The 26,624-nt window shown below is 39.7% G+C and overlaps 1 protein-coding gene across 6 annotated transcripts in view; it reads left to right on the top strand.

Moving 5' to 3' along the window:
- Nucleotides 1-26,624, top strand: part of LOC118019922 (protein FAM13C) — a 152,087-nt gene that overhangs the window by 43,613 nt on the left and 81,850 nt on the right. For all 6 annotated transcript variants that reach the window (XM_035019624.1, XM_035019633.1, XM_035019614.1 and 3 more), the window contains one exon: nucleotides 10,720-10,838. In XM_035019624.1, coding sequence (XP_034875515.1) covers nucleotides 10,720-10,838 — 119 coding nt within the window. The remainder of the gene's footprint in view (nucleotides 1-10,719; nucleotides 10,839-26,624) is intronic.

The following is a 26,624-nucleotide window of genomic DNA, read 5'->3' as shown; positions in this document are numbered from 1 at the left end:
AAATCCAGGTATGCACAATAAAGTTAGAGAGCTCAAAATGCAAAGAAAACAAAACTCAGATTGAAGAGATACTTTTCCTCAAGTTCCAGAGTCAGCAAGAAAGCAGTGAACTCAATGAACTCGGGGTATCAGCACCTGTTTGCTCACTGTCCTTAGAGTCATTGGGGTCTTCCTTGGATTTCCCTTCTGAATCTATGAATTGTCAAAAGTTCATAAATAACAGAAGTAAAAACAATTTATCACTGCAGTAGTAATCAGTAAAAGTTTATTGTGCACACATCAAAAAGATAGTTCACAAACCAGGATCACTCAAACCAAAACATGGGATGGGGCTCAGGGGTATATTATTATAAAGCAGCTTATATAAGTGGGAAGGCAGTGACTGTTTATTGTTCATAGTGATTAGATAAAATATCAGCATTTTCTTAAATTATAAGGAATTGGTTTTGTCTGCTCAGAAAATTTTCAAGGCTGGCTTCAGTTTATTTTTTAACAAAAAAAAATTAGTTTTGATTTTAACAAATCAGACAAACAGAATGAGACAAATATTTTAATTGTCATGCAGAAGTCACCAGAAATCTTCAAGATTCCAAAATAGCTTCATTGAAAGATTCATTGCAAAAGGCTGATGAAAAATTAAAGACCCAATGATACCTAAAAACAAAAGACTTCTTAAGACTGACATGTCTCTTTCAACTCCCTTCTATCTTCCTTTTCCTCAGTACTGTATTTTACTAATCCCCTGTCTGAGTTGACTTTCCACTCTGACCATAAACAAAAATCCACCAAGTTAGTAGCCTTACAACTGCAATAGCTCCAATGTCAGAAACCTAAAAACCCTGTTTCACCTCCTAGAGGCCCATCATCAACATACTGGCCCAGAAATCAGTGTCTCATTTGTAATCAGTGGGGACACTGGAAAAAATATTTTCCTCAAAGATTTTTTTTTTTTGTCCAATTCTTCCATACCAACTCAAACGCCCCCATATCTACACTTGAAGGAGGGCCCCCAAATGGGCTTTTCTTAGAGTTGCCAGGACTTCAAGGAATTCTCCAGTAAACTCTTACCAGTTGCTCTCTTAAATAGCCAAGGGGAAACTAAATTAAAATTAATGGAAAATCTTGCTAAATGCTGGTAGATACCAGAACTACACTCTCTAACCCCACTCTCTTTGGAGCCTGCAGATGGGATCTTGGGAAAACAGGCAGAAGCTGGTGAAGGCTAAAAATTCTTACTGGAATCAGTTCTCCTAGACCTTTTTAGTGCCTGGTTGAGAGAGGAAAGTGAGATTTCATGTTATCCCTTCCCTACTAAATTCAGACTTTTATGAATTTGGCTTTGAGGTCCCCATTGGTTGTAGATCCTTTCTCTCCCAGGGACAATTATTGCCTTCTTGTTTGTATTGTTTTGTGTCCTAAGAACTTGACTTGGTTTTCTGCCTGCCGGGGGCATGCAGGTTTCGAGAATCAGGGCACCCAAAATATGGCCAGACAGAAATGTGGGTTGCAAATCCACTTTAGCTGGGGTCCTACTGACTATTGCCCACTTCAGGGGAATTGTCTGTCTTTCTTACTTTTGGCAATTTTTGGAATGGCTCTGGATACTGGGAAGCTAGTATCTTTGAGTTGTTTAATACTGCCAACAATGTTTACTGTTTGCCCCAGCTGAAACTTGACAAGATATTTGCAAGGATTTCTAAATAGCTTTAGGCCAGCTGGTATTCAGAGCCTGATAGGAACTTTTTTTTTTAAGGTCTTCTCTTCTAAGCTAAATGTACCCAGAAGGAAAGAAAAACAAAGGCAAACTTTATCCAAGGACAAAGCTCTAAATCTAGAACATAGGAATCTTTTGATTTCCGTCTTATTTGAAGATCTTCTCTCTGATCTAAAGAAGCAAATAGATTATGTAGTTGGATGGGTGGGTCAACCTCCTTGATGTCATTCAGATTGCAACCTAATTCTTTGAGGAATTAAAAACAAGTGTACTTTTCTTATAAATTGAGTCTTCACAAGAACATAAGTGAATCTCTGAGAGCAATTCACCCACTTTTCCTTTTTTAAAACCAATCCCCAACTTCCTTTATTCATCTCAGAAGGTTGTAGGTATTATAAAATTCTGGATTTAGGAAACAAAAGTCTTTGGAGAAACTTGGATTCTTTTTCTGTGCCTTTGAGATGTAAATGTTCTACCTGTTCTTCACTAGGAACTCTTATCTATGGAAGCCATCTGTTTGAAATGCAAGCTTTAGGTAGGTAATTTCTATCAGAAGGGAAAAAGAGGAAAGGCTATTTGGAGCCTAGGTGTATGAAAAATCTTAAAAGTCTTTTCCACAAACATAAAAATGTGTAAGCCATCTGAGCAGGTAATCTAACTTATTCTATCTGCCAGAAACCAATTTGGATCCAACTCTTCTTTTAGAGGCTACTGAGTTTTATATTATTTTACCTGTCCTGTGGCTAAAATTTGAAATTAAAGCTATAAGATCTCTCTTTACAACTATCTGTATGTTTATGTATGTCTGTATATTATAAATGTGTGATTTTTTTTCTGTCTTTGGATGGTATTGCCAAAATTAATTTGTACAGTTATATTTATACATAAACATGTCAAATATGCTCACAGAAATATAGAAAGTAACCCAAATGTTTCTCATTTGTTTTAATCTAAAATAATCTTGGTAAATAAACATTAACTTAAGTTTGTTGCTTTAATCAAAACTGGCACGTCTTTAGAGCTATCAATATTAAATATAAGCAGATCTATAATTCTACCTAGGTTTATTAAAAGTGAAAGAAGCTCATGTTATCTGTTACAGAGATCGAGAACAAACTGAGGGTTGATGGAGGGAGGTGGGTGGGGGATGGGCTAGATAGGTGGTGAGTATTAAGGAGGACCCTTGTTGTGATGAGCACTGGGTGTTGTATGTAGTCATGATGAGCACTGGGCGTTGTATGTAAGTGATGAATCACTGAATTTTACTCCAGAAACCAATACTGCACTGTATGTTAAGAAGCAAAATTTAAATTAAAAAAAGGACAATTTCATGAATAAATAAACAGCAAATCATCTTTTCATGAGTAATCTAAACATAATTGTTAGGAACAAGTAAATTAAATAGAGGTCAGATAAAAGTTTATAAATGAACTTTCCAACAATAATTATACTTTTTGTATATCTACTTAAAAGTAGTTTTCAAAATCTTTTTGGTAACTTGAAACCTTACTATTATACTGAGATAAGTTAAATGGGATAATATCTAGATGATTTCCAAGGAATATAAAAATACTGAAACATTAACTACTGAGCATAGTTTATCTTCTTTTGACTTACTTTTACAGAAGAACTAAGGCTAGTTGTCCTATTAGTAAACATGTTTTGTCTACATTGAAAAGTTTACTGAGGAAGAAGTTATTTCTAGAAGTTATGAAATATATTTATAAATTTGCCAGTCCACACTTGCTTAATTCTTAGTTTTCACTAGGAATTTAGTATTCTAATGGTAATAATTATAATCAATATATGTACTTAAACCTATTTCAAAATAATAAGGGAGAAAGTAAATAACTGTGAATGAAAAGTAGGTAAAGAAAGTAAAATGACTATTTCAGAATGAGAAAGAAGGAAAAAACATAGTAAGTAATCTGAATGGTTATAAGAAGTTATAGAACTTTTGTAGAAAAGGAATGTTAGGAAAAGAATGTTAGTTGTGGTCAAGCTGGCTAAGATTAGAATGGATTTAAGGTTTTTTTTCCCCCTAAAAATGAGTTTTATTATCAAAAGTACACTGATGCTATTGGTCTGCTCTTGTTAAGTGATTGTGAAAGGGGTTTTGTTCACTTTACCTTTTGGACAATCTACCTGGAAAGCAAAGATTTTTTTTTTTTTTTTTGCCTTAGCAAAATAGTCTCCTGTGTTTCATGTTGTTTTTATATCAGGTCTTTGATTACTTAATAGAACCCAATCTTCTTAGTATTAAAAGAGCTAAATCTCATTCACAACAATGTAACCTTTTGTGTTTGCTTTTCAAATCTGCTATTGCCAATTTGGTTAAATAGATAATTAAGTATTTGATAATGATCTGTGGTCCTACGTAGTCAAATATTCAAACCTTTTGACATTTTGACAACTTCCCCCAATCAAATTCTAAATGGAGTCTTCTTGACCTCAAAGTATCTTTGATATACCCTAGAGTGTCCCTAGAAATCTCAAAAGATTTGTTTCTCACCTTGTAAAAGAGAGATGTTAAACAAATTAGGTTTATTTGATATGTTAAATTATGTAGAAAGCATTGTCAAATAAGTATTGATAAACCTTCTTAGGTTATATGTGTATGGATATATGTTCCTAACATAGATATTCCAGAAATTGTTTATAGAGTTTCTAGAAATTTATCAATACTTTAATGTCCAGTTATTATTCTAAATTATTGTATGCCCAGAAATAACTACATTTCACCATCAAAGGAACTCTCATCAGGTCTTTAACTGTGTGCATTTTAAAGTATTTTGTTATTTTAAGAAAACCATTTTTTATTCTGTTGATTTTGCAAAAGTAAGATTAATGGAAAGGACTCTACCAAGTGCTGTCATCCACCAACACTGCTGCCAAATTACAAGGTGTTTAAATTTCACAACTGAAGAAGGCTCCCCCTGACATCTATGCCTGTGCAAATGCTAGAGACATCAAAATCCAATTGACTAGGAAGAGAATTAGCTGATGTTGAGGTTGACTGCTTCCTCCCAAAACATTAAGAATGTTTCTTTCCATTTCTCCTTTCTTTCCAACAATCCTTTTCCTAATTCTTACACCCTGAATGTCTTTGTCATTCTTTTGTCAACCTACTGCCTTGCCCTGTCCTGGAAAGACATTGCCATTGTTCACATATCTCAGACCGTTACAAAAGCAGGTTAGCCAACCTCCAATCAACTATTGGATTTACTGTGGTGCAGGTGATTCCATAATTCTTCCCATCACAAACTTCTTCCTGATTTCTAATGCCTCAGTTTCTCTGGAATACACTTGTGGATAAACACTTCTGGAGAAGTGGAAACTGTTATATAAAATACATAAACAAGCCATTTGGCTTGAGAAAATGACTCAGTGGGGTCTTTCTTTGATCTATTTAATCTAAGTTGGTTTGGGCCATGGGGATTATGACATTGGAAAGTTTGGAGTGTCCTCCAAACATTGGGTATTACTCAGTTTAAAACCATTCTAATAGTCTCCCTGATATACCGTATTCTCTCAAAAGCTTTAAATGTATGCATGCAGCTACTGGTAATGAGACAAATGTTCTTTCTGTGCCTAGAATGGCAAAAAATGGGATGAAGAACTGCCACCTAAGGGACCAAGACCTTGATATCCTAACCTATGAATTGAAGTTAGAGGTTCATCCTGATTCCAATAGCAACAAGGAGTGGTAGCTCAGAGTGGCACTAATACTTTAAATTTTGATCAATACTTGCAATACAATTGAGAATTTATCAAAAGGGGGTAAGTTGATAATATTAATTTGTATATTGGGACCCACAAAATGGAGGCCATCTCAGTGGCCTACCCCATGTCACAAATCTAAACAAAGTCAGCCTGCACTTACTGAAAATTGTCAAGAAACCCTAACATCAGTCACAATCTTTCAAGTTAGCCTTAGCTAGCTTATCTTACCTAGAGAATAGGGCCTGCTAGCCTTATAAGGAAATCCCTGAATTCCTAGTCATTCATGCCCTGTTTCCGTGTTGCCTCTTCTTATACTCTATAATGCTCATTCTTGCCCACAAAACCTTAGGAAGAGTGCTCCACTATTTGATAGGTTCTGTACTCCCTAAATACATGGATTGTTTTCCCTTGAATAAAGGACCTGAAACTAGTTACTAAATTGTTTTAGTTTTGTCATTTGATAATAGTAAACTTGGGATGTTGAAATAAAGTGGAAAGAATTCTGTCTTGTCTTCACTTGATTATTCTCACTGGGGAAAAGTGAGAGTAAGATTTGCCTCCTAGTTTTAAATGAGGACATACAGGTTAAAAGTGCCTAGTTTAGTGCCCGGTACAGGTCAGGCACTCGATGAATGTTATTTGATTTGGAAAGTAGACAAAATAGCCTAATTTGAATGTCTATTTTCTACCAGAAATTCTTACAAATGTAGGCAGTAAACTAGTTGATATCCTTGTATTTCAGATAAGGAAATAAGATCAGAGGAGATCCTACTTTGTGGATATGTGTGGATTTTGAACATATGCCTCTCTTCCTCCATGATTTATTTCTGTGTTGAAATAGTGACCAAGGCAGGCAGAAATTATTTTAAAAAGATGTCTGAAGAAACAGTTCTCTAAGTACCATGTCTTAAAGTTCCAGAACACTTAAAATGGGTAATCAGACACACATGAAGATACTATAATAAGCTCTTCCAGAGCCTCTTTTCCCCCAGCTGTAAGATGGATGTGATAATCCAGTAGTTCTTTTGATCAGGGACAAATGCCTTTAAAACCCCCAAATATTCAAAAGGACTTTAAGTCACTTTCACAGATGTGTGCAGATTCAAGGTGAAAAGAACTCTGGGGTGACATAAGATAGGGTAGATTTATAACACATTGCCTATTCTAAGAGCTGAATATATATGCTTTTCCAAACTATGGAGATACCAGATGTATTAATCATGTAGTATTTAAAGATCTTGGGAAGAACATGCTTTCATAAATGCAAGGCATAGTTATTAGCAATGAAGGGATTGGTTATAAACCCACTTAATTTAAAATTTAAGCCAGTAGTTGAAGAAAGTAAATTTTTTAAATCAATTTTGGAATAGAATGGACACAGATAAAACCTCAAGTGTGAGTAGATGAAAAAAGTTAGTATTTTGATTGACCACACATCTTGAAAGTAAGATTTAAAGGATATGTAGGTCTTTGAGGCCCAAGGGTAACATTCTGGTTTATCAAGCTGAGCAAAAACTAGGACTAGGTGAAAACATTTTTTTATTTCTTCTGGGTTATGGATTTGTACAAATTGGGGGACTTGGAAGAGTCTGAAGCTGTGGCCATTACATTGGATCAAAACTAGATTCTCTCAAGTTCTATAAGAGTCAGCCAAATTCACTAAAATCCCAACAAGGACAAAATATTATATTTCACTATTTCTGCTTAGGGGCAGCTAATTTTTCCTTGACTCAGCTGAGGTTCTGAGCCTCTCAATCTAATAGACAGTTTCTCTCTGATTGTGTATACTATCCTAGCCTCTGCTCATGGATCAGAAAATAACTGAAATAATGTTTGTTTTACAGATGCCTTACTTATGAAATATCTCAGAGCTAAGTCAATTTAATTGCTCCTGCGTGTAGCAGAGAACCAAAAATCACTCCACTGAAGCTAGAATTGGGACATACAGGACACGAGGTCAAAGGATAGGGAATGGCTGGGAGCAGGAGGAAATGATGTAGGATCACTTGTCTTACAGGTGCCCCTCCAGCCTCTGCCAGGCCAGGTACCAGGAAGACAAGCCTGGAGGAGAGGGTCTTGGCTTCTCCTTCCTTCATTTCCATTGGTCAGCTTGGACCTGCCCATTTGGCAAACACATTACCGCAGAAGTAACAAGTTAGTGTCTGCCCTCTTAGATTTTAGTCTTTGTCACACAGTAGATTTTAAAATTCTCTGGGGGCAGGATTGTCTTATTCACTTTTACATAACCTCCTTAACTGTCAACATCCTTTGTTTGTAGTAGGTGATTCTTTTTTAAGTAAAAATATATCTCAGTCATTTTAAGGTAAACACTCTGCTTTAGTGTTCTAGAATTTTTGATGGGGGTGTTATAGCAGATCCCAAACAAAGATGTAATGAAGCTTAAATGAGCAAAGCTAGTTAAATATGTTCTTGTTCAGATAATGTCACCTTTGGGAGGTGGCGGGGGGGATATGTTCTCTTAATCATACATGAGTATATTATCTATTCTAAGAACTTTATTTGGCAGTCCTAGTTAGCCTTGTCACTGGTCAGGTGGTGGATCCCAATTGAAATAGGGATGTGAATTCACCAAGGGGGTGAGTCCTGGTCTCTCATGTGTCTCTCTGTTATAGAGGCCAATAACCATGATTGAGTATTACTGTTCTTGTTATATATATTTTTTTCCTTTATGTCCTTATGAATAAATGATACCTGGCAGCACAATACCTTTGGAAACTACTGTTTTATTAATTTAGTTAGAATGACATCCCTTTTCCTTCTGCCTTCTCCCTTTAAGGAAAAGCATGAAATTTTTTTTAAGATTTTATTTATTTATTTATTTGAGAGAGAGAGAGAAAAGGAAACAGCATGAGAGGGGAGAGGGTCAGAGGGAGAAGCAGGCTCCCCGCTGAGCCGGGAGCCTGATGTGGGACTCGATCCCAGGACTCCAGGATCATGACCTGAGCCGAAGGCAGTCGCCTAACCAACTGAGCCACCCAGGCACCCCCATGAAATTATTTTTAAAAACTGGAGCGAGTAAGAATTAGGGTTTACTCTCCTATTTCCTATGAGGTTCTTGAGTAACTTCTAGACTCTTGAAGTATAGAAATTTGAAACGAACATCCAACCACAAAAATAGCTTTGCTTTTGATAAACTCATTTGGATTAAGTCTCTGAGAGTTTCCTTAACATAACTTTCAGAATATTGAGCTTCAGGGGAATTTTTATAAAAGAAATATTAGCACTCATAGCTCCCATCTGTGGTGCACCTCCAGTTGGCAAGTACTAAGAGATGTTCTAATGACATCTTGTTCAACAACTTTGAGACCCTGGGAGTATTTTTTTTTTTAAAGATTTTTATTTATTTATTTATTTGAGAGAGAGAATGAGAGAAAGAGAGAGAGCAAATGAGAGGGGGGAGGGTCAGAGGGAGAAGCAGACTCCCTGCTGAGCAGGGAGCCTGATGCGGGACTCCATCCCAGGACTCCGGGATCATGACCTGAGCCGAAGGCAGTCGCTTGACCAACTGAGCCACCCAGGTGCCTGTGACCCTGGGAGTATTATCCCCATTTACAGACAAGGAAGTGGAGATCCTGATAATTGATGTAACTTGTGTAAGGTCACATAACTCAAAAGTAGTAAGCAGAGCTATCTCACTCGAACCCATTGTCGGGGAAACTTGGCCAGTATTTGGGTAGTTGTAGAATTTTTCAGAAGCAGTTACTATGTCCAGAGTGTCTTTTTGCCTAAAGCTGCAGGCTTAGAAAAATGGAATTAAAGGATCCTGGAGGAATAATTAATCCCTTTCCTTATCTCTGCCCCAGTTCCCCACTTTAACCCTCTTATAGGAAGGCATTCATAAAATTTTTTTTATTTTTTAATTTTTTAGAAAGATTTTATTTATTTATTTGAGAGAGAGCACGAGACAGTGAGAGCATGAGCAGGGCATGGGGGAAGGGCAGAGGGAGAGGGAGAAGCAGACTCCCCACCAAGCAGGGAACCTGATGCAGGGCTCAATCCTAGGACCCTAGATCATGACCTGAGCTGAAGGCAAATGCTTAACTGACTGAGCCACACAGATGCCTCACAATTTTGTTGTAGAGGCTTGTCATGACTACTTGGCAAAAAGCCCCACCACATTATTTGGCTGTTTTGGAAAAGTGACTTCTGAGACATGTGACATATTGACACTTGTACTGACTTTAACCCACACTCCAAATAGGAAAGCTTGGTCTATATTGCCACCACGGTATACTGCTCAGTCAGACCCAGATGTATTGCAGCACATGAATATTCTCACTGCATGACAGTAGCCATTTAGATTTACTCAATTTCTCACTGATTTTAGTTTTCATATTTCTTTTATCAGGTAAAGAGGGGCTATTTTGCTGCTAGGAAAACTTGTCAATTAGAGATCTGACACAGCTCAAAAACTGTAGTGGTTCAACTGTTGAATGTATATAAATTTTTCATTTTTAGTGTATGTCTCCTTGTAGTGAATCCAGATTCATTTAGCTTGGATGTGTTTATGATATTCTCTAGAGAGTTTAGCATTCTGGAGTTCTTCTAAATTAATGCATAGATTGCATAATGAGATGACCACTGTAGTGATTTCTTTGGATGCAGTGTAGCTAATGGCAAGTGTGTGTGTGTGTGTGTGTGTGTGTGTTAGAGGGAGGGAGAGAGGGAAGAGCATGCTTGCATGCTTGGCATTTGGAATTTATAAAAATGATGTTTCTTAGATTTCAGACCAACTTAAATTTCTTTCCTATTACAGGAAGAATTTATGTTTATTGTAAAAAATGTTGATGAGCCCCAAACAGGAAAAAAGAAAAAGAAATGACATCTCAGAGTTAGTCACTGTTAAGATTTTGGTATCTCAGCCTGTATGTGTGTGTATTCATACATATGTTTGTTTTTACAAAAATGAGCCAATGCTATAAATATTCTAGAAATTATATTTTCAGATATATCTATTTATTCAGTACTTTTATAATATTTTTAGTGTGAATATTTTCATGGTATGGTTATATCGTATCTCTTGAACATTAGATTTTTCATTATTTTTCTCTTTATTCTATATTCTTGTAGCAACTGACTGATAAAAGGAGGTTTCTTAAATTTCAGATTACTTATTGGCCCCCTTTCCCACTTACAGCCGGCAGAGTGTGTTTTGTTTGTGCTCCCCTGCCCTGAGCCCCACTCCCAGCTGAAGAACACCGTGGATGACTGCGGTGGGATGGCTACTGACACTCCTCTACTCCCACTGTTTCTTCTCGCAGGAGACAGAGCACGTGGCACCCAGCCAGCCAGAGTGTCGGGGGAGAACAGGAACGCCAGCTCAGGAGAGTCCACAAAACCACTCCTTCAGGTGCCAAGAAACAGTGCGAGTTCAACAAAGGTGGGCCTTTTGTTGTCAGAAATCGTACTATACCTGTGTTGCTTTCCCGTGCTTGCCGTTCCCACACAAGGCAAGGCTTTCTGATTTTGACTGGCATTCCTTACGAGTCACAGAAGCTGCTTAAAGAGGCTGTGAGAGAGTATCGTTGAGTCTGAGCTGAGGAGAAATGTAAATAACCTACTGTCTCTGCCTTCCTTTTGGAGATAATCAGCCTACGGCTCGGAGAGGAGAGGAGATAGTCTTGGAGAAAGAAATGCTGATTTCATTTTGTCCTCTTTTATTCCGCGCCGATAATTAGGTTTTCCTCTGTGATAATGATAATTAGTGATGACAGTGTAGACATCAAGCCAGTTTCTTTTCACATACCATCTCATTTAGCCTTTGCCACTTCTTCATAAAGTGAGTACTTACAGCCCCATCTTATGGAGGAGAAGCCTGAGGCTGGACTCACTGGGGCACTGGCCTGATGTTGCACAAGTGAAAAAGCTGAGCCAGACTTTGAAGCTATAAATGTTTGATTACAGAATAGCGGGTGTGGCTTCTGTGCTGATCCAAGGAGTGTCCTTGAGGCACTTGAAGCAACCCCAGGGCTGGCCTCTCTGGTCCGCTAGACCAGCTGAGACAGCCCTGGGTTCAGGGCAAGGACATAGGTTAAGCCGTCTGCAGCAAGGTTGGCATGGCATTCTGATGGGCGCCTGGCATTGCAGCTGTCTGTGGAAAGTCTCTTCTGGAAATAAACAGAAGAAAGAATTCGCCTGCTAGTTGTGCCAGCTGTCTTTGTAGGATCATGTGTACAGCGTAATCATAGCCCTCACTCACTGGTAAGGGAGTGCTGGGCTTTTGAGCATGACCTTTAGATTTTTTTTTTTATGGCAGCACAGCCTAAATGAATCAACAACTACAGAGAAGTTGGCTGTGCTATGTAATTTTGCTTTAAAATATTCAGCATACTAAATTTAGAATCATAGAGCCCCAAAAGGTTGGAGGGGCCCCAAAAGCAAGGTGACCCGCTCTCCAACCAGATTCGTAGGTTTCTTGTATCACCCTCCTCACAATTTGCCACCACTTTTCTGTTTATTCTTATGTGACCTCAGGTCAGGTAAGACTCAACCTTGTCATTTCTCTGCTGATGGGGGCATTCTCCTTCCTATTTGAAGCCTTATTATAATCAAGCTGTTTTAGACAGACCAGAACCAATTTTGTGCAGTGACCCTGTCTCCCCTCCACCACACTGGTGACTGCCTTTCTTAGCAAGAACAGGGCCAACTATATACCCATGCATATTTCAAAAGAGTAACACAAAACGAAACAAAAAAACAAAACTAAATTATGTATTTTTGTGTATGGAATGTATGGGGCAGCCCTTTGGGGTGGATGTTCCACAGAGGCTAGTCAGGAAAAATGATTATCAGCAGTTAACCTTCTCAAAGATACCTGATGTTTGGTAACTTTAGACCACTTTATATCTCATCTACAGTGGGGAAAGTAAGTGGTAATATTACTGTTATCAGAGGGCAAGTCAGAAATTGAATAGGATTCTGTGATGGGAATCATTTACATATGATTAGTAAGAGCTAAGAGGATTGAATTAGAATAGTTTTGATGAGGAAATGTACTGGGCAGCCATTGTTACATTTGGGGATGGGGAGTTAGTTAAATTTGGATTCTTAGATCTATGGTACCTTTTCTCAGAAAAAAAGAGATGCACATATATACAACTTTGTAACATCTTAGGATGCTCCTAGACCTTCTCTGCATGTCAGTGAAAGGAACTGAATACAGACAGGGTCCCTGGGCAGCTTTCCTCATTAAGTCAGATTTGTCTCTCCCCATTTTCCTCGTTGGCCACTTCTACATCTTAGCAAACCTCTCTAGGACTCCAAATACCCTGTCCTTTTCTTCTCCCTTCTAGCCTCCAGACTCCACCTTGATGGGATCTAGCTTTATGAGCTAGCATCATTCTAGAATATTCTGTACCCCAGTGTTGGCAATCACAGGATCTGGAGTTAAGTGTCAGATGAGAAGAGGTATTAGGCCACTTATGTCTAGTACTATTAAGTTTAGTATTTAGATTGGGCTGGTAACCTTTAAACTAGAGTTACTTGTCAGAGCCATGGTGGCATCACCTAGGGACATTCTAATGAAACTTAAAAAAAAAAAATCTCAAAATATTACAAGGATTGTGAAACTTGATGAACTGGTGAAATGAGATCTGAGGCTAAAAACAACTTTGAGTCAGGTAGCGCACATTCCTGAAAACATTTCTCTTCCCTTTTAAGCCAGCATATGGCCAGATTCAGGCATATGGTGCCCAGTAAGATCTTGATAGAGACATGATACTGTAATAGGATGCTCCAGACCTAGGTTTGGCTCAAAGTGAGGGAAGGAGCCAGGCTAAATCTCAGCAGGTATAAAATGCCACCATCTTGGGTGTGGAGGGAGAATTTTATTTGCATAATGAACACTTTGAAAAAGGGAAGAAAGATCTTTCTGTCATCAAGGGGTCACATGTCACTGCGATGAGAGTCAAAGGAGTGGTTAATCTTCAGAGAATGAATCCATCCTTGTAGAAATGACATTTCAGAGCTCATTGTGTTATGAGGTGGGAACTGATCTTTGCATGTATGCCAAGGAGAAATAGTTTCATACCTTCAGCTCTCAGATCATGTATCTTAAGCTCTTTCTAGTGCAAGGAGCCTGTATCTGTGTCTGTGGATGAGCTTCAGGGAGGTTTATGAATGTTTTTCCCAAAGTTTGAGTATATATATATATGTATATATTATATTGGTTTTCTGTTGCTACTGTAACAAGTGACCACAAATCTATGGCTTAAAACAACACACATTTTTTTTTAAGACTTTATTTATTTATTTGACACAGAGAGATAGTGAGAGAGAGAGAGATCACAAGCAGGGGGAGTGGCAGGCAGGCAGAGGGAGAGGAAGAAGCAGGCTCTCTGCTGAGCAAAGAACCTGATGCAGGGCTCGATCCCAGGACCCTGGGATCATGACCTGAGCCGAAGGCAGCCGCTTAACCAACTGAGCCACCCAGGCGCCCCAAAACAACACACATTTATAATCTTATAGTTCTGTAGATACCCAACATGGGTCTCCTTGGGCTAAAATAAAGGTGTCAGTAGGCCTGCAATTCCTTTCTGGAGTCTCTAGGGGGAGAATCCATCTGTTTCCTTGCCTTTTCCAAGTTTCCAGAGGCTGCCTACATTGCTTGGCTTGTACCCCTTCCTCCATTGCAAAACTAGCAACATTGCATTTCTGAGCATTCTTCCATACATCTCCCTCTGACCAGGTCCAAGAGAGATTTTCTGATTTTAAGGATTCATGGGACTAGATTGGACTGACTCAGATAATCCACAGTAATCTCCCCATCTCAAGGTCCTTAACTTGATCATATCTGCAGAATCCCTTTTGTCATGTAAGAGTAACATGTGGAGTGGGACAGAAAATGAGGACACAGGCACCGTGGTGTGTTTGGGGGTGATTATTCTACCTGCTACATAAAAGTTTAGTTTTCCAGGGAAAATCTCTAAAGCATTCATCAGAATCTCATGTGGTACTCATGACCCCAAAAAAGTTTAGAAACACTATCCTAACCTCTATCTCCCAGTTTGCTTGTTCTTCAACAGAGCCAACCTCAGACACTGATTTCATTCCCTCCATCCTCTTTCACTCCATCCTCCCTCCTATTTGCCATGTCCTCTCTGTCCTTATACGGTCAATATTCCTTGTACGGTGCCCCATAGCAGAGATCTCAAGTTTGGTGTCCTGCAGTTTATCTAGTGTGGAGATACACTTGCCTTGTAGAATGTTTTAAAATATTTTGATTCAATATTTAAAATTCAGAAATTTTGGGACACCTGGGTGGCTCAGTCGGTTAAGCGTCTGCCTTCCGCTCAGGTCATGATCCCGGGGTCCTGGGATTGAGTACCGCATCGGGCTCCCTGCTCGGCGGGGAGTCTGCTTCTCCCTCTGCCTGCCACTCCCCCTGCTTGTGTTCTCTCTTGCTTGCTCTCTCTCTGGCAAATAAATGACTGAAATCTTAAAAAAAATAAATATAAATAAATAAATAAATAGAATTCAGAAATTTTATAGATTTGGGAGATTCTTTTTGAGAAACTAAAGATGGGATAACCCAGAGCCTATATTACTACAAGGCAACAATTAGCTGGAGTTGAGGAGCAGCTGTCCATTTTTCCACAACTCCCACCTGAATCTGCCAGCTTACTTATGCGCTCTGCCTGGCTCCTACAGGCATTTGATTTATAATGCCTGCTTTAATCATTTTCTTCCCAGCTACTGCTCATCCTGGGTACTCTAGCTGCCTGGAGCTAAGCCCTAATAAGGTGATGTCTGATACTGTCTTATGCCTCCTTTCCAAGATAACATATTTACATTTTAACTTGGATTTTCATTGCATGTGAGTGGAGGGGCTACGTATTATCCTACTCTGGCATGCTCTTCAGTACCTGGAGCTTTTCAAAACACGTATAATTATAGAACTGCATTTGGCTAGAGCAAGAATGAAGCCTTGGGAATCGTTTAATACAGCCCTCTCATTTTCTAGTTTGACACCCAGTGAGGCTGTGATTTGCTTAAGCCCTCGCTCCCCTTATAACAGAACCAAGACAAATGCCATCAATCTGTTCAGAGCAGTCACTTGATAAATATGCATCAGTTTGATTGATTTTTTTTATATAGCTACCGCCAGTGCCAATCCTATGAACCCTCAGATATGACAAAGGAGGATTTATGAATGTAAGAGAATACTAATGAAGCTGGGGATTTCTTACCCAGCTAAGTAAATTTACTTTTGAGAGTGATTAACTCACTTGTGTTTAAAATATTGTATTAAAATTTATGACAGCATTAAACTTTTAATGCCGTTAAAGACCTTGTCTGTATAAACAGAAGCTATTCTATAGCATTGTGTTACTACTAATTAAGTTGGTGGTTACATTTGCGAATTGGAGTTTATTGGCCTCTTCATCTGGAAGTCCCCAGTTAGAGGGGGTTGAAGATTGATGTATTAGCAAGAATAATGGCCTTTGATGGCTTTGACTATTTTTGTGACATTCCAGAAGAAAGAAAAAGCTTTGTTGCTTTATGGAAAGAGGAAGTTTTGTTGGCAACAACTTTTCCATGGGGAATAAATCCTTTCAGCTTTTGTTTTTGAGATAGACAACTTGTCTGTGTTTTAATAGCTAATTGTTTCTTATTTAAGTGTTTTTCATAGAAGTAAGCAGAGTCTTAATGAGCTCTGTTAAAAAGAGAAAGAATGAGTAAGAGAATGAGCACCCAGAGATTTTTAATAACATAGTAGACAAGATGTACCTTCTTGGACTGTATCAGACAGGACCTCTACATGTTGCCAGCATGTTCTTATTAGTGTGCTCTTAGGATTTCTCTCCTCTCTTTCCCTCCCCTCCATCGCCTCCCCTCCCCTCTCTTCTCCCTCTCTCCATCTCTCCATCTCTCTCTCTTTCTCTCTCTCTCTCTTTCTTCCTTAATAGTGCAGGGGGAGGAGAATGAATGAGGTATAAACAAAAAAAATTAGTTTGTCTTGACAATGTTTTGAGACTCCCTGCTAGACAGTTGGGTGACGAATGGGCTCTGAAATGCTTACTTTGCCTACATTGCATGGGAAGGGAGCCATATAGCGAGGGATCTTCTTCATCCCCCAATCCTGCCTCCCTCCTCATGGGCTCAGAAATAGTCTGATAGAATGGAAAGAACATCCAAATTAAGAAATGCAGAGTCTTATCTCATGTCTCTCGGGTGACCTTGGTCACTTCATGCAAATCCCTCAGTCCCCTCCTCTAACACAAGTTTGGGTCAGATGATTTCTCCACCCCCTTCTGACTCTAATTCTAAAAATGCTCAACATTTTAGATGTTTAAAGGATTAGATGTGGAAAGATTTTAGCTTAATAAAAACAAGCTCTTGCAGTCACAGATAAAAATAATTCCTCCTCCATGCTGTAGAGCACAAAAATACCCTATACCAAATCACCAACCCCTTGAACTGATTGACAAGGAGCCCACACTTGATTATTTTGGGAATGAAACCCTCCTTTATTATTATTATTATTTATTTTTTTTTTGAGACTGCCCTTGGTTACTTTATAAATTGTTAGCACTTTCACACAGACAATGATTAGGCGTAAAGGTAAAAGAGAAACTCTGAGACATTCTCTCATTAAAAATAATAATAAATGGGACATGATTATATTGGAAAATACAAAAAAATCCAAGGAAATAATTTCTTTTAGTCTTACTACCCCAATATGACCATGGTTATCCATTTTAGTATATGTTCTTGTATTGTTGCTATTGTTTTAAGTTTTTATTTAATTCTAGTTAGTTATAATATAGTGTTATATTAGTTTCAGGTATACAGTATAGTAATTCAATACTTTCATATATCACCCTGTGTTCATCGCTAGTGCACTCCTTATATTGTTGCTATTGTTTTAATGTGGCATAAAAAAAATTGTGTATGAAAGGGGCTTCCTGATAGATTTGGATTGAATTCACTTCAAACTGGCTCCAGAGTATAAAGCTAGACCAGAATGCATTCTGCATTCTGACTATACAACCTATATGTAAGTTGAATAATAAAGTAGTGGGGTAATTATCACCAACCTCAGCTTCATTTATGGCTAAGATGAGCAAATTCGACTTTTCATAACAAATACTCTAACATACAATTTTCTACAAGGAACGTATTTTACAAACTTCGTATTATAGCCTTGTGTTAGAAATAATATTTCTAGGAGATAGAACAAAAATTTTGTCCTTAATATCTCAACATCTTAGAAAACTTCTTGACCTAATTTGGACTAGATTTAAGAGACAAATTTCAATAGTGGTTATAGGGGACAGAGTGTGCATATAAACTTAAATCTCATTTAAAACTGACCAGCTGGTTAGCCGTTGAGTGTTCCTGAGGCCATGGGAATGAGGCTATTCTTTAACTTACTCTTTATCTTCCCAATGAGGCAATGGCTACACCAGTGTTCCTGTCATAGTATTCATCTACAGGGTTATTCCTTTTCAAGACTAATGTGCAGTACTAAACACACATACACAAACACATCCACATCCACTCATATCGTATATAGTGACACAGCTCCCACCCCCCCTTTTTCTCTATTTTTTATCTTTAACCAACTTATTCGATTTGTATGTATAAATTTTTTTCATATACATGCATCTTAGACATTTGTGTGTAATTTGTTTGTCCTACTTAGTATTGTGTTTTCCATATCATAAAATATTCTAAAATATTAATGACTATAAAATATTGCATTCTGTGAGTATAACATCACTTATGTAACGAATTCCAAATTAGTGTGTATTTTGATTACTTCTGTGATTTATATTTATAGATACTGCTGTAGTAAGAATTGTTTAAAAATATTTTTATGTACTTCCGTTTTAGTTTTTTTGGTTTGTGCTTAGGGGTAAAGCTGTCTAGGCATGGGATTTGAAATGATAAACCGGAGAGACATGGGATATAAATTTTTCAGTTACCTGACCATGAAAGAAGATAGGAATAAAATGGATAATTGATAATGGATAATTTTGAGAGAATTAGATAGAAGGTCATGTGGTTAGATTTCCGTATGTGGCAGCATCATAGGATAGTGGCTCTGGGTAGAACGTTTGAGACAGTTCAGTTCAATCCCCTTCTCCATACTTGTATATTCTAGATATTTCTGTTTCACCCACTAGCCCTTATGGTTTTCTAGTTCAGATTGTGCTTGGGGCAAAGTGCCTCTGGCTGTAACGTTCCCAGAGAACATTTGGAAGGTGTGCCGGGTGTGGAACAATTCTTTGATGTGTGGAACTACCCTGCACATCTCAGAGACTCTGACATCTTTGGCTGTAGCCCACAGAATGTCAGTAGTCTCCCCGAGCCTCTGCACCAATCACAAGTAGCCCCTAAATTTCCTAAATGCTTTCTAGAGGGCATACCACCATCCCCTTGAGAAACATCAATCTTCACGATGGATATTTAAAGCTGTTTTATGAGAGTCTTTTTTAACGTGGGTATGTGTTCATGATTTATTTATACATGGCGAAGAAAGCAATTACATAACAGAATTACAAGGTGATCTTATTTTTGCTTAACATAATTATATACAGAAACTTACACTGGAAAGACATAAGTCAATATTTTATTGGTGGTTATTTTCAGGTGGAATGATTAAGGGTGGTGATTTTAAAAATATTCTTTTTGCTTTCCAAATTTCCCCCCAATGAGTTCCTCTTAAGTTTGTAACTGGGAAAATTATTTATAAATAAAAAAACTATGCACGGTTCAGGATATAGAACCATAAATAAATTTGTTGAAGTCACTGCAATCATATTAAGTCATTTTATTTTCTGTTTCTTTGAACTGTTTTATCTCAGTTTGAGGTAGACAGGAAAATTAAAGTATTAGAGGAAAATGGATTTTTAAAAATTATTATTATTTTTGGGGCGCCTGGGTGGCTCAGTTGGTTAAGCGACTGCCTTCGGCTCAGGTCATGATCCTGGAGTCCCTGGATCGAGTCCCGCATCGGGCTCCCTGCTCGGCAGGGAGTCTGCTTCTCCCTCTGACCCTCCCCCCTCTCATGTGCTCTCTCTCATTCTCTCTCTCTCAAATAAATAAATAAAAAATCTTTTAAAAAAATTATTATTATTTTTAATTTTTTTATTGTTACGTTAATCCCCATACATTACTTCATTAGTTTTAGATGTAGTGTTCCATGATTCATTGTTTGTGCATAACACCCAGTGCTCCATGCAGAACGTGCCCTCCTCAATACCCATCACCAGGCTAACCCAACCTCCCACCCCCCTCCCCTCTAGAACCCTCAGTTTGTTTTTCAGAGTCCATCGTCTCTCATGGTTCATCTCCCCCTCCGATTTCCCCCCCTTCATTCTTCCCCTCCTGCTACCTTCTTCTTTTTTTTTTTTTCTTAACATATATTGCATTATTTGTTTCAGAGGTACAGATCTGAGATTCAACAGTCTTGCACAATTCACAGCGCTTACCAGAGCACATACCCTCCCCAGTGTCTATCACCCAGTCACTCCATCCCTCCCACCCACCCCCACTCCAGCAACCCTCAGTTTGTTTCCTGAGATTAAGAATTCCTCATATCAGTGAGGTCATATGATACATGTCTTTTTCTGTTTGACTTATTTCGCTCAGCATAATACCCTCCAGTTCCATCCACGTTAAAATTATTTTTGTTAACTAGAAGAGACTTAAAAGACATTTTCAATGGTACCCGTGGCTTTTATGGTTTGGGTTAGTTGGAATCAGAAAGCAAATATTAAAGGTGATTTTTATAGGTTCAGATGACACTTAAAACCAGAACTTGTATCCTAGACACCTCTTTGTTTGATTGTTTTATTCTGTGGATAAAAGTAGAAGAAAGTCTCTTTTTATACCCTTCTAGCAGTGCAAGCCTCTCAGGGTTCCCCTAGCACAGAGTTCTAATCAAGAGAACCCCTATGACCTCTGCAGATGCCAGGAAGTACCAGGGCCCATTTAAATGGGAATGGGGTTCAAGAAAAGAAACTTGAGAAGGTGGAAGCAGGAGTAAAGCCAGATTTCAGGAGGTTTTTAAACAATGCCTTGAATTTAACACCAATACAAGAAAACAACTTTGGCCACACTGAACCTATTGAATAAATCCAGACACACATAATAGAGCCCTTGGATGTGCAGGTGGAGGGCCAGTTTCCTAGGGAAAGCAAGGTTGTTGTCGGAAGTAGATTAGAGATAAAAAGTGCTGGGAAGATAAAATCACTACTCTGCTGGAGTGACATGGGGGCCTGGGGAGAACTTGGAACTGTTGGAAGAAGAGTTAAGAACCAGCTTTAAGGTAACTGCCGAAAAGTGTCTGGCGTGCCTGGTCAAACTTGAGCGAGATGAAAACATGCGAGAACCAGGCTCCTCTGACTTGCCTTTCTGATCATTAACTCACCCTTGCCCCTCAGACCAACAATACTAATCCAGGTTCTGTTCATCTTGTGCCAAGACCACATTGGTAAGGAGAGGGTAGTGTTGCAGGTAGGTATGGCATTTGTTATTTGCTTTAAAATGGAATGATAATAAGAATCCTAACTAGCATAAGGAATAGCAGGTGTAGAGGTGCTGACTTATTCGATGGAGACAAGAGCCATAAGGCTAGAGAAATTGATCTGCAGAGAGAATATATCACATGACATTAGAAAGGTTGGCAGTGCCCAGACTGCACAGGGCCTTGTCGCCAGGGTATGGATCTTGGATTTTGTTGAAGTTGAGGGAAGCCATTGGAGATTATCAGGAGAATAACATGCTCAGATTTACATCTTTAAAAGACCACTCTGGGTGGTATGTGTTGTAGGGAAGCAGGGAGACAGTGGAGGCAATGCCTCATCCATGTGGGAGATGATGGTGGCAGTGACAGTGGAAGAGGGAAGAGGAGAGGTGGAGATTAGAGACTCATATCTTCTTTTTGGAAGAGAAAGAAAACCTTTGATAGGGAACAGGTAGGATTTAGGCTTATTTAATATTAATGCTTACTTAAATCCTGTGTGCCTTTTCTTAAGTTCTTTTGTTTCTAGAACTATCCTGATTCATAATTTAAAAGCTAGAATGTTGGAAGGCCAAGTATCAGATGTAATTATCACAGTGCCCAGCGCAATGAGAATTTAATATTCATCAAATATTTACCTGCCATTCAAATTAGCTACCCCCCACCATTATTTGTGATCTCCTGTCCTCTTCACTTTATCTGTCCCTAAACTAAATCTTCATTTGTATGAATTTTTTTTCTGTCCCTGACTCAGAAAGACAGGTATTGTATTTACTTTGTAATGTTGCTCACTTGCTTACATTAGATTCCCCCAGAAAGCGGAGCCTCATAGAAGGCCTTGGATACAGGGAGGTGATCCCAGGAAGCAGGAAGTGGGGGAAGGAAGAGCTGGAAGCAGGTGTGTAGCTGAGGTTACCACTCTTGGCAGCTGGAGATCAGGCCCCTGAGGACTCTCTGAGGAGCCTTATAAAAAGTCCTGTGAAAGTTGGCGGGCTACCGTGTTTATTCACACACTCCCCTCTTTGCTCCCCTCCTCTGCAGGTTGTCTCCCGCCCCTCAGGAGGTAAGTCCCACCCACTTCCAGGCTGAGGGAGTGAGCTCTGCCTCACAACATTCTTGAGGACGAAAAGTGAAGAGACTTGGCAGGTGCTAAAAGGGGGATCATTTGATTGAGCAGAACTGTCCATGGAGCTTAAGCATTTGCTATGACCACCATGCCTCCTGGGCTGACCACTGCCTGGCACAGGAGGCAGGCATCTCATAATTACTGACTAAGTGAATAGAAAAAATGAGATATGCAAGGAAGTGCTTTGTATCCAGCTCAGCACACCAAGTGCTACTATCATTATCAATAATAATGTATTAGGACTTCTGCTCCCAATGGATCCTGTGTCCTCAATATCCCTTCCCAAACCCTTCTTTCTGATTCATGGGGTGTTTCTGAATCACACCCATGGCAACTCTACCTCCTTTCTTCTCTCAGTCCTGACGCTGCCCTCATGGGTCTTACTGCCCACTCAATTCCCTGGGCATTGGCACGGATCTGGCTGTTTGTGGGCTCTGCCCCAGCCCTCGAAGGTGAGGAGGGCTATCAATTCCAGTGCAGCTGGGCTGCCTTGTGTTCAGTGTTTCTCATAGTGTCTCCAGGGACTTGACTCTTCCCGCTTCTGGAATGTGTCCCCCAGGAGGCCAGGCCAGAAACACCCAGGGCACAGAAGTCCCTCTCACCTGTGGTCTTTAGCCACTGGTATCCTCCCGGGTTGCTGCACCTAGACTTTGAGGATGATATTTCCCAACCAGGAATCCCCTGGATCACTTGTTAAACACATGTTACCAGTGCACTCCTTTGGAAATTCAGATTCAGTAACTGTGGGACCCAGGAATCTTTTTAATAACACTGATTGATTGTGATTTTCAGAGAAGTATAAAGGGAGGTAGAGCTTGGGTTCTAATAATTACTGGCAGGGCATATTATTAGAGATTAGCATTCTGCCTCTAGCCATAACCTCCTTCTCCCCTCTATGGGAGTTCATTGACCTGGACAAGTACATCCATGGATTGAAAAGTCAGTTCACGGGGCACCTGGGTGGCTCATTCGTTTAAACGTCTGCCTTCAGCTCAGGTCATGATCGCAGGGTCCTGGGATCGAGCCCCACATCGGGCTCCCTGCTCGGTGGGAAGCCTGCTTCTCCCTCTCCCACTCCCCCTGCTTGTGTTCTCTCTCTCGCTGTGTCTCTCCCTGTCAAATAAATAAAATCTTAAAAAAAAAAAAGAATCTTAAGAAAAGTCAGTTCATGAACATCTATTGACTTCTAATTCTGTTTTCTGTCAGCGGTCTCTTTGTATCAGGGGTCATTTTAAATTCAGTGCCTTGGTTTCTTTATCATTTAAGGTGGCTGCCCAGTATTCAATCTCAGTCCTTTAGCAGAAAAATTTGGCTAAAAGAAAAACACCAATAAGAGAGTGTCTTTAATATAGCTTAGACTCTCTAGAGTCTTTCTCCTAGAGAAAGGAGTTTTTTATTTACTGGTATTGAGGGTTGTTATTGTTGCTAATAATATTACTGGAATTTATTGGCATCTTGTCTATGTCTGCATATAGAGTTATTGTTTGTACATAAAGAATGTTTTGCTCAGATGGTTGTCCTCTTGGGATATACCTTTTGTTTTCAAAAGAGTTTCAGGAAGCAACAGTCATCCGGGTATACATTCGTGTATCCCATGTTGCTTTCTGAACAGAGGCTCAATTTAATGCAGCGGAATATCTTGAACTCTTAAGAGTGATTCAAGGTTCAGCTTGGTTCAGCCTTAAGGTTCTGATTCTATATGAAGCACTCTGAAAAGTGTACTGGCTGCTCTCCTTTTACGCTTTTTGCCCAGGTTTTCTAAATGTGGGTTAAAACACCACTTCCTAATCTTCAGCAGGTCTCTTCAGGGAAGAAACATATCTGCTTGTAGGAATGAGAGTCATCCCATCCTGCTAGTCCTGCTAGCATGCTGCAGTGGAGGAGAGAGCATGAGTTTTATCATAATCATCGTATATACTTGGGAATATACCAGAATTGGCAGCTGTCCATAACCCTGGGATGAATACTTTTATTATTTATTTTTAAATTTATTTATTTATTTTAGAGAGAGAGAGAGCACGCGTGAGCAGGAGGAGCCGAGGGAGAGAGAATCTAAAGCAGACTCTGCACTGAGCATGTAGCCCAACGCAGGGCTCAATCTCATGACCCTGAGATCATGACCTGAGCCGAAATCAAGTCAGTTGCTTAACTGACTGCACCACCCAGGTGCCCCAGGATGAATACATTATTAACAAACATATGAGTGCCTACTCTGTGCCAAATGTCACTATTAGCCCTAGAGATAAAAATAACAAGACTCACAAGGTCCCTGCTCCATAGAGTGTCATCATGAGAGAGAGACAATCAGATAATTATACAAATACACAGTTAAAGACTATGTAATGGAGGCAATGAGGATCATAATACAACAAGAACATGGGATGCCTGGGTGGCTCATTCCGTTAAGCTTCTGCCTTCAGCTGAGGCTATGATCCCAGGGTCCTGGGATTGAGTCCTGCGTTTGGCTCCTTGCTCAGCAGGGAGCCTGTTTCTCCCTCTGCCTGCTGCTCCCCCTGCTTGTGCTCTCTCTCTCTTTCCCCCTTTCTCTCTGACAAATAAATTTTAAAAAATCTTAAAAAAAAATATATATATATATAAAAGGGAGACTTGATTGTGAGCTACGTGGTATCTACAGGATGAATGTATTAATTAGGAGAGAAAGTGGATAGGAAACAGCATTATGGGCATGGGAACATCACATACAAAGGCCTGAGGTGGAAACGAGCATGGTGCATTCAAGAAACTATAAGAATGTCAGTGTAGTAGGAGCAGAGAGGGAGAATGGTATGAATTGAGGTCGAAGAGGTGGACAGATGCTAAATCCTTCTGATTGTCCTAGGATACTTTAAGTATTTTGGTCTTTAAGTGCTGTGTGCAGAAAGGTAGTGACAGATGGTTGTGTGGAAAATGGTTTGAGAGGGTAGAGGGGAAATAGGGAGAACGTGGATGCAGTCCAAAAGGCAGATTATAGTGGTTTGGCTTCAGATGGTAGTGGTGGAGGTGGAGGGAAGAGGACAGATGCAAAAGTTACTTGGGAAAAGAAATTGAAGGACTTCATAATACAATGGCTATTGGGCTTAAGGTAGAGGAAAGTGTCAGAATAACTCTGGCCCTGGAAAGAGGGGGAAATTTTTCACTGAGATAGGGAACACATTCATCTGCTAATTTATTTATTTTTATTTTTATTTATTTTTTATTTTTTAAAGATTTTATTTACTTATTTGACAGAGTGACAGTGAGAGAGGGAGCACAAGCAGGGGGAGTAGGAGAGGGAGAAGCAGGCTTTCCGCGGAGCAGTGATCCTGATGTGGGGCTCGATCCCAGGACTCTGGGATCATGACCTGAGCTGAAGGCAGATGCTTAACGACTGAGCCACGCAGGCCCCCATCATCTGCTAATTTAAATATAGATAATTGAAATGTTGATATAAATAAAAAATCTTATGCTAAAATATTGCTTCTTCACAAATTATTACATCTGTGGTTTGACACTAGCCTTAGGCCATGAAAAATATCTTAATGCTTAGTTCATTTTGCTATTTTGAATTCCAGTATGCCTTCTGAGCAAAGGCCACTGCAGGATGACCCTATAGATTGGCTCAGCACATGCTTTAGGGTCCTAGCAATGTGGGAACACCAAAAATTTTGGAAAATATGCACTTTAATGGGTTGTCCACAACTTTGCAGTCACCAAATCTAGGAGGAAGCTCTTCTAATATCAGCACACAATTAATTTTCTATTTCTCTGTGAGAAGTGCTTTTAATTTGAATTATATCATGGTGGTCATGGTAATAGTGGCAGTGAGGGTGGTAATGATGTGGCAATCCTCAGGGTTGTGGTGATGACAATAGTGATGGTTGTAGTGGTAGTGATGACAGTGATGGTGGATGACAGTGGTGGTGGTGGTGACAATGGTGGTGGCGACAATGGTGGTGGTGGTGGCAATGGTGGTGGTGATGACAGTAACAGTGGCAGTGACAGCAGTGGTGGTGGCAGATACAGTAGTGATCGTGGTGGTGATGGTGGTGATGGTGATGATGGCAGTAGTGGTGACATGATGATGGTAACCATGGTGGTGGCGGTGATGACAGTGGCAGTGGCAGTGATGGTAGTGGTGGTGGCACTACAATAGTGGTCATGATGATGGTGATGGTGACAACAATGGTGGTGATGATGACAGTGCTGGTGGTGACAATGGTGGCAGCAGTGGTGGTGACCATGGTGGTGGTAGTGATGGTGGTGGTGGCAGTGGCAGTGATGGTGGTGGTGGTGGCAGTACAGTAGGGGTCGTGGTGATGGTGGTGGTGGTGGTGGTGACAACAGTGGTGGTGATGACAATGACTTTAGTGGTGGTCATAGTGACAATGACAATGGTGGTGGTGATGACAGTGGTGACAACAGTGCTAGTAGTGGTGATGACAGTGCTGCTGGTGGTGATGACAGTGATGGTGGTGGTGACGACGGTGATGGTGGTCATAGTGACGACAGTGTTGGTGGTGATGACAGTGATGGTGATGGTGGTGACAATGCTCGTGGTGATGACATTGATGTGGTGGTGACAGTGATGG

This window comes from Mirounga leonina, unplaced genomic scaffold, assembly GCF_011800145.1.
Source record: "Mirounga leonina isolate KUSES-001 unplaced genomic scaffold, KU_Mleo_1.0 Mir_109, whole genome shotgun sequence".
NCBI classification, from domain to species: Eukaryota; Metazoa; Chordata; class Mammalia; order Carnivora; family Phocidae; genus Mirounga; species Mirounga leonina.
This window is presented reverse-complemented; position numbering and strand designations above follow the sequence as displayed.